Source organism: Gekko japonicus, unplaced genomic scaffold, assembly GCF_001447785.1.
Source record: "Gekko japonicus isolate JY-2015 unplaced genomic scaffold, Gekko_japonicus_V1.1 scaffold561, whole genome shotgun sequence".
NCBI classification, from domain to species: Eukaryota; Metazoa; Chordata; class Lepidosauria; order Squamata; family Gekkonidae; genus Gekko; species Gekko japonicus.
In genome coordinates this window covers 195550-204444 of record NW_015162496.1, presented here as the reverse complement: position 1 = coordinate 204444, position 8895 = coordinate 195550, and the positions used below count along the sequence as shown (strand labels likewise).

The 8895-nt window shown below is 50.3% G+C and overlaps 1 protein-coding gene across 1 annotated transcript in view; it reads right to left on the bottom strand.

The window, feature by feature from the left end:
- DYSF (dysferlin) overlaps positions 1 to 8895 on the bottom strand; it is a 287816-nt gene that overhangs the window by 145019 nt on the left and 133902 nt on the right. Inside the window, exons 27-28 of the mRNA XM_015406074.1 lie at positions 8535 to 8640; positions 3580 to 3722 (exon numbers count right to left, since the gene is read on the bottom strand). Coding sequence (XP_015261560.1) covers positions 3580 to 3722; positions 8535 to 8640 — 249 coding nt within the window. The remainder of the gene's footprint in view (positions 1 to 3579; positions 3723 to 8534; positions 8641 to 8895) is intronic.

Genomic DNA, 8895 nt, shown 5'->3' with positions numbered 1-8895 from the left:
CCCGCAGGACACACCGCCGTCGGAAACGCCACAGCAAACCGCCCCGCCACGGCCACAAGGAGCAGCCCCGAACAGCACCCCGGACCTCCGCCGCTCTACCAGGCCCAGGAAGGCCCCCGCGTATCTACAGGACTTTGTATGTGGGTAGTTTGGACTATGGGGGGAGGGGTGTAATGTACTGTCGCCATTTCCACGTGTAGTGCATTCAGCCTGACATGCCCGGACTTGCCCGGGCTGACCAGGCAATACTCCTCAGTAGCTTCAGTCGAAAGACAAAGGATCCATAGGATCCTAGCCGGCCCAATCAAAGGGCCAGCTTCCCAGCCGGGAGACCAATGGTCGCCCGGTTACTGTAAATAGCCTATCGGGAGTAGGGGGTGTGTTTAGGTGTGCTTGGTGGCGGGTTTTCTGAACGCTTATAAACCGGCCTGCGAGCTGGTTTCTTTGTCTTGTTCCTGAACTAATAAAGTACTCTTGCTGAATCACTCCACGTTCTGAGTACTTTTCAGCCTCCATGGCCCCTTCCAACTCTGTGAGTCTAGGATTCTGTGATGAACCATATGTAAAACATTTTAACCCCCGCCCCAGAACTCAACCTTTCTTGGGTCATTCCCCCCCCTCCCCCGACTATACCCAGACCCAGAACGGGCTCTGGCCCCAAGAGAGGCTTTTGAAGAGGAATGAGTGTTGCCGGGCAACGGATTCACCTCAGCAGGCCTCTCTCTCCAGACAAGGCCTCTACGGGCCAAACAAGATGGACGCCGTCTGCCATGCTTGTGTGTCTGCCATGTGTACATATAAAAAAGGCTAGCAGGGGGTGGGTCTAATTTTAATGTCCAAAAGAGCACGCGCTCTGGAGAGGGGGGCCAAACCCTCACTTACCTGACACAGGCTGACGTCAAATTTGTTTCTTCTCCCACCTGCTTTGGCTCCATGATACTCTGCTGAGCTCCTTCCCTTCCCCAAACTCCAGCCTCAAATCTCCAGGAAATTCTCCACTCAGAACTGGCAACCTTGGTTTGTACCTGGACAGTGCTGGGGGCTCTGACCTGACCCAGCCATTTTGCTCTGTCTTCTTGGTGCTTGGGGGGGGGGGGCAACAGTGGGAGGGCTTCTAGTGTCCTGGCCCCACTGCTGGACCTCCTGATGGCCCCTGGTATTTCTGGCCACCGTGTGACACAGAGTGTTGGACTAGAGGGGCCATTGGCCTGATCCAACAGTGGCGTCTCTTATGTTCTTATAGATGGAACTCTCAGGCTGGGGCAAGGGATGCTCTGTATTCTTGGTGCTGGGGGGGGGGGAAGCAACAGTGGGAGGGCTTCTAGTGTCCTGGCCCCACTGCTGGACCTCCTGATGGCACTGGTATTTCTGGCCACTGTGTGACACAGAGTGTTGGACTGGATGGGCCTTTGGCCTGATCCAACATTGGCGTCTCTTATGTTCTTATGTAGATTAGAGCAGTTAGAGAAGATGTTTATCCTTTGCTTGTTTTCTTTAATCCCCCGGTTACCCTTCCTCATTAGTGAGTAAAAAAATTCTTTTAAAGCTAATATACCTGTGTTGTGCTGTGTTTATTCACTCCGAATAATCAGAATACCCAACAGGCTCGTTGTCCTGGACTTGTGAATTAACTCAAATTCGGCAGTCTCACATTGTAATTTCACCTTGAATTTTTTTTTTCAGTTGAGGACATCCACCTTCTGGCTGGGATGAAAAGACTCGGAGACCTTCATTCCTACTGGTATAAGTTTTTGACTCTCAAAAGCTCAGACCTCTAAAATCCTGTTGGTCTCTAAGATGCTACTTGGACTCGAATCTAACTGTTCCACTGCAGTAGAAAACAGCAGGAGATCGAATCGAATCAGTCAATCCTAAAATAAATCAACCCTAACTGTTCCCTGGAAGGCCAGATACTGAAGCTGAAGCTCAAATACTTTGGCCACCCAATGAGAAGGCAGAACTCACTGAAGACCCTGATGCTGGGAAAGACAGAAGGTCAAAGAAGAAGGAGGCGGCAAAGGATAGACAGTGTTATCGAGGCAACGAACATGAAATTAAGCAAACTCCAGAGGACGGCGGAGGACAGGAGGGCTTGGCGTGATGTGGTCCATGGGGTCGCAAAGAGTCGGACTCGATTGTGCGACTGAACCACAACAATTACAAGAAATCGGCAAGAGTCCAGGAGCACCTTAAAGACAGACAACATTTGTGGCAGTGGAGCTTTCATGAGCCACTGCTCACTTCTTCAGATATATGAAGTAGAGAGCAGTGACTCACAAAAGCTCCTCCCCTGCCACAAATTCTGTTATTCTTTAAGGTGCTGCTGGGTTCTTGCTCTCTTCTACCGTAGACCAACACAGCTCTCTCTGAAACGAAGTCTGAAGTGTTTCTCTCTTGCAAGCTGCTTGAGGGGGACCCAACCGACATCCGCAGGCCAAGGGAGACACCTAGAGGACAGCCAAGACCTGCCAAGGGAACTCTGGCATCCGGTTCCATCCGTGACTCCACTTTGCCTCCAAGTGCCAGCCTGAGCATTTACCTTCTGTAGCATTTTGCAGACATTTTCCCAAGAGACCTCTTTTCATACAAAGCAGCTACAGGTAGAAAGGAGGGGAGTTCTTTCAACTCGTTCCTCACCAGCCAAAAATGCCCACCCCCCAGCCCTCAGGGAGAAACACGGCTAGGGGGGAGGCATCTATTTGTATATTTGCTGCAATCGAGTTCCGATTTTTAACAACAGGCAGTTTACAACATAAGAAGAAGAAGAGATGGGATATATACCCCGCGCTTCACTCAGAGCGGCTTACAAACGCCTTTCCCTTCCCCTCCCCACAACAGACACCCTGTGAGGTAGGTGGGGCTGAGAGAGCTCTGAGAGAAACAGCTCTTTTCTCAAGAACAGCTCTTATCAGAACTACAGCTTGCCCAAGGTCATCCAGCCAAGTGCAAGTGGAAGAGTGGGGAATCAAACCCAGTTCTCCCAGTTTAGAGTCCGCGCACTTAACCACTACACCAAACTGGCTCTCAAATATACTGCCATATATTCCAAATACTGCTGTACGGCAGCCTTTCAAATACTTAAAGATGGCTATCATATCACCTCTCAGTCATCCGATTAAGTTGTCTGATTAAGCACTGTCAAGTTGGAACTGACCCAGGGCGACCCCCTATGTTTTCAAAGCACCACAAAAGCCTTAGAAAACTAGCCTTTTTAAAAAAAAAAACTTTATTTGTAGTCCGTCTTTTCCGCTGAGTCCATCTACCCAGCAAGCAGTGTTCCCTCTAAGCTGAGTTAGTGTGAGCTAGCCCACAGGTTTTTAGCCTCTAGCTCACACATTTTTGTCTTAGCTCAGGAAGGGTGGCTCCAGAACAAACTAATTTATGCAGTAGCCAAACTGCTTGCTCACAACTTTAATGCCAATAGCTCACAAAGTAGAATTTTTGCTCACGAGACTCCACAGCTTAGAGGGAGCATTGCGCCGCAAGCAACCCTCACACCATTATCGCACATGAACCTTGAGACGAGACGGAAGGGGTCAAATCTGTACACCCCAGTTTCTCCTGCAGCCACACACTGACCTTTTTCAAAGCCTCCACCTGCGTGGGATCTCTCCTGCGTAGCCTCACCCAGCGCCTGCGTCGGTTCGTGTGGTACATCTTCTCTGCCGGCACCCAGGCCTTCGGCTTGTGGTCTGGAGGGATGGTAATGCCGTATTCCCAGCCTTGGAGACAAGAGAGAAGAACCAGGCTGTGCTCAAAGGAATTCTCGCTCTTTCACATCTCTCAGTCGCGGCAGCTCTCTAGTCCCCCAAGAAACTAAAAATGTGACGGGAAGCCCACAGGTTGGCCATATTGTGAAATTGGACTCCAACATTTCGCAATTCATAATGTAAACACTTACTGAAATTAATCCTCAAGCCACAGCAAGAACATTTATGGCCTTTAAAAACCTAACTCCGGCATTTTATTCCCTGTGTTTTCTGGAATTACGAGAGCCACCTGCGTCCATTATGGGAATATGGCAAAATAAACGCCTATAAAGGGCAACTGGGAGGATTAAAATTTTGAATGGCAAACTTAACTAACTTCTGAGCTTGCTTCACTGCAGAGTTTCATATTGCACATTCAAGAGATGAAGTAAATGAGTCGGCATCCAGAGGGTGTGGGGATGGCCACAGGAATAAGCAGCTTTAAAAAAGGATTAGACAGATTCATGGAGGAGAAGTCTATCAGTGGTTACTAGCCATGGTGGCTATGGGGGACCTCGACATTGACAGCCACTAAGCCTCTGAATCCAAGAGCCAGGAGAAAACATCAGGGGAAGGCCTCGGCCTCTCCGCCATGTTGCTGGCCCTCCAGAGGAACTGGTTGGCCACTGTGTGAGACGGGAGGCTGGATCAGATGGACTTATTGGTTTGATCCAGCAGGGCTCTTCTTATTTTCAGGAAGAAGGAGGAGGAGGAGGAGATTGGATTTATACCCCGCCTTTCACTCGTAGTCTCAAAGTGGCTTACAAAGTCCTTTCCCTTCCCCTCCCCACAACAGACACCCTGTGAGGCAGGTGGGGATGAGAGAGCTCTGAGAGAAACGGCTCTTTTTCAAGGACAGCTCTGACAGAACTATGGCTTGCCCAAGGTCATCCAGCAGCTGCATGTGGAAGAGGAGTGGGGGATCAAACCCGGTTCTCCCAGATTAGAGTCCGCGCGCTAAACCACAACACCAAACCGGCTCTCTCAAGAATAGAAGCTCTTGACTGCAAACATCTAAGCCTGATTTATACGGAGTCAGGCTCAGCACTATCTTCTCTGATGAGAAGAGTCTCAGGCAAAGAAAGGCCCTTCCACAGCATCTGCTACCTGAAGACTACCAAAGGAGATGCTGGAAGGTCCAAGAATGGAGCTCCCGGTGAGAGACAGTTTGGTGTAGTGGTTAAGTGCGCGGACTCTAATCTGGGAGAACCGGGTTTGATTCCCCACTCCTCCACTTGCACCTGCTGATATGACCTTGGGTCAGTCACAAGCTCTGGCACAACTCTCCTTGAAAAAGAGCAGTTTGTGTCAGAGCTCTCAGCCCCACCCACCTCACAGGGTGTCTGTTGTTGGAAGGGGAAGGGAAATGAGTTTGTCAGCCGCTCCGAGACTCCAAGTGAAGGGTGGGGTATAAATCCAATCTCTTCTTCTTCTTCTTTAAAAATCAGGCATGGGGGAGCCTAAGTGCCAATAGGAATGCCCCACAAGAAAAGGGATGGTGGGAGGGGCCCTGGCCCAGGGACAGAGCCTCTGCTTGGCATGCAGGAAGTCGCAGGTTCAATCCCCAGCATCCCCAGTTAGAAAAGGACCAGGCAGCATGTGATGGGAAAGACCTCTGCCTGACACCCTGGAGAACTGTAAAGAGGGGCTGTGGCTCACCGGTAGAGCATCTGCTTGGCATGAAGGAAGCCCCAGGTTCAATCCCCAGCATCCCAGTTAAAAACAACCAGGTAGGAGGTGATGGGAAAGACCTCAGCCTGAGACCCTGCAGAACTGTAAACAGGGGCTGTGGCTCACCTGTTCAGGTAGAGCATCTGCTTGGCATGCAGGCGGCCCCAGGTTCAATCCCCGGCATCTCCAGTTAGAAAGGACCAGGCAGGAGGTGATGGGAAAGATCTCAGCCTGAGACCCCGGAGAACTGTAAAGAGGGGCTGTGGCTCAGTGGCAGAGCCTCTGTTTGGCGCGCAGAAGGTCTCAGGTTCAATCCCTGGCATCTCCAGTTAGAAAGGACCAGGCAGGAGGTGATGGGAAAGACCTCCGCCTGACACCCTGGAGAACTGTAAAGAGGAGCTGTGGCTCAGCGGTAGAGCATCTGCTTGGCACACAGAAAGTCCCAGGTTCAGTCCCCAGCATCTCTGGTTAAAAGAGGTGATGTGAAAGATCTTTCTCTGCATGAGACTCTGGAAAGCTGCTGCCACTCTGAGTAGAATCATAGAATCATAGAATGTTAGAGCTGGAAGGGACCTTGCAGGTCATCTAGTCCAACCCCCTGCACTCTGCAGGAGCACAGCTGAAAGATGGTCATCCAGCCTCTGCTTGAAAATGACCACTGAAGGAGCATGGGCCTCCTCCCGAGGCAGTCTGCCACTGCTCAACCACTCTTACAGTTAGGGAAGTTTCTCCGATATTTAGGCAGTATTGACTCTGGCTAAATATCAGGAGAAACAATATCGACTACAAATATCTAAGCCTGATTTGTATAGAGTCAGGATCAGCACTATCTTCTCTGATGAGGAGAGTCTCAGGCAGGGAAAGACAATATTGACCTCAGTGGACCAATGGTCTGATGCAGTAAAAGGCAGTTTCGCCTGTTCATGAGTTCAAGCCTTCCCCCTGCACTGTTTCCTGATCTGAAAAGTGGCCTCAGTTGTAACATGAATTAGCAGTAGAAAAGAGCAACAGTCCCGCAGCACCTTAAAGACTAACAAAATCTGTGTCAGGGGAGGAGCTTTTGTGAGTCACTGCAGTCAGTTCTTCAGCTCCTCCCCTGCCACAATGTTTGCTAGCCCTGAAAGTGCTCCTGGACTCTCACTCTTTTCTAGTGCTAAAAAGGTCTAAGGTAAAGGTTCCCTTGCTCGAAAGCTAGTCAAGTCCGACTCTAGGGTTGCGGTGCTCATCTCCGTTTCCAAGCCGAAGAGCCAGCGCTGTCCGAAGACGTTACCGTGGTCATGTGGCCGGCATGACTAAACACCAAGGCGCAGAGAAAGCTGTGACCTTCCCACTGAAGTGATACCTTCACTTCACTTGGGTCTCGAACTACCGACCTTCCACAGCCTGCAGTTCAGCATCTTAACCATTTGAGCCACCGCAGCTCCCTCCCCGTGATAGGCTGTCCAAAGACATTTCCGTGGTCATGTGGCCGGCATGACTAAACACTAAGGCGCACGGAATGCTGTTACCTTCCCACCAAAGTGGGACCTATTTATCTACTTGCAATTTCTTGCTTTCAAACTGCTAGGTTGGCAGGAGCTGGAACTAGAGACAGGAGCTCACTCCGTCATGCGGCGCACTTGGGTCTCGAACTGCTGAACTACCAACCTTCCACAGCCTGCAGTTCAGCGTCTTAACCACTTGAGCCACCGCAGCTCCGTCCCCGTGATAGGCTGTCCAAAGACATTTCCGTGGTCATGTGGCCGGCATGACTAAACACTAAGGCGCACGGAACGCTGTTACCTTCCCACCAAAGTGGGACCTATTTATCTACTTGCAATTTCTTGCTTTCGAACTGCTAGGTTGGCAGGAGCTGGAACTTGAGACAGGAGCTCACTCCGTCATGCGGCACACTCGGGTCTCGAACTGCTGAACTACCGACCTTCCACAGCCTGCAGTTCAGCGTCTTAACCACTTGAGCCACCGCAGCTCCATTCTAGTGCTACAGACAGACTAACACGGCTACCCATCTTAACATAAATGAAGGTTGGTATTTCTAGTGGATGGCATTCACAGATCCCAAAGGAGATGCAGTGACCCAAAAATGCATATGAGAGACACTCTGGTATCCCTTATTCAGGTAAATAGTAACGGTCAAGGTTTCCCTTGCTCGAAAGCCAGTCGAATCCAACTCTAGGGATGCGGTGCTCATCTCTGCTTCCAAGCCAAAGGGCTAGCGTTGTCCAAAGACTTCTTTGTGGTCATGTGGCCAGCATGACTAAACACCAAGGCACACATGGAATTCACTGCCACAGGAAGTGGTGGCGGCTCCAAGCATGGACGGCTTCAAAAGGGAATTAGATAAGCATATGGAGCAGAGGTCCATCAGTGGCTCTTAGCCACAAGGTATAGATAGGAACTCTCAGGCTGGGGCAATGCTCTGTACTCTTGGTGCTTGTGGGGGTCAACAGTGGGAGGGCTTCTAATGTCCTGGCCCCACTGCTGGACCTCCTGATGACACTGGTATTTCTGGCCACTGTGTGACATGGAGTGTTGGACTGGATGGGCCTTTGGCCTGATCCAACATTGGCGTCTCATATGTTCTTATGTTCTTATGTAATGCTGTTACCTTCCCACCGAAGCAGTACCTATTTATCTACTTGCAATTTCTTGCTTTCAAACTGCTAGGTTGGCAAGAGCTGGGACCAGAGACAGGAGCTCACTCCGTCATGCAGCACACTCGGGTCTCGAACTGCCAAACTACCGACCTTCTGGTCTGCAGTTCAGCATCTGTTCAGGTAAACAGGGGTTGTTATTTCTGAATAATTACCCTGGGACACCAGACAAACTCAGTTATGAGAACAAGCACAAAGAGATCTGCGATAGGGATGTATCCCGCACTCATCACTGGACCGAGAAGGTTGAGTGATGAACTGGGGTCAGACAGGGAGATGTTGCTTTCGCCAGAGGGCAGAGCAAAGGGGGTTGAAGTGGAATCTGGAGCAAGACCAACACCAGACCCTTCTGCGTTGTTTATCGGATTGAATTGACTTATTCTGTGTCGTCCGCCATGAGCCCCAGGGGGAAAGGTGGACTATAAATAAAACACACAAAGTATAATAAAATAACTAATACCTTTCTCATCGACAGCTCTGTTGAGGTCTGTGTCCCATTCCGGGTCGTCCCATTTCCACCCTGGAGGACATTCGATTTCATCTTTGGGCAGAACCTTCTCCCCATTCTGGAAGAGAAACAGAGGAACCAATTAAATTCACACCTGCTCAGGGAAACAAACGGTGCACGAGAGAGAGAGACAGAGAGACAGAGAGACAGAGAGACAGAGAGACAGAGAGACAGAGACAGAGAGAGACAGAGAGACAGAGAGACAGAGAGACAGAGAGACAGAGAGACAGAGAGACAGAGAGACAGAGAGACAGAGAGACAGAGAGACAGAGAGACAGAGAGACAGAGAGACAGAGAGACAGAGAGACAGAGA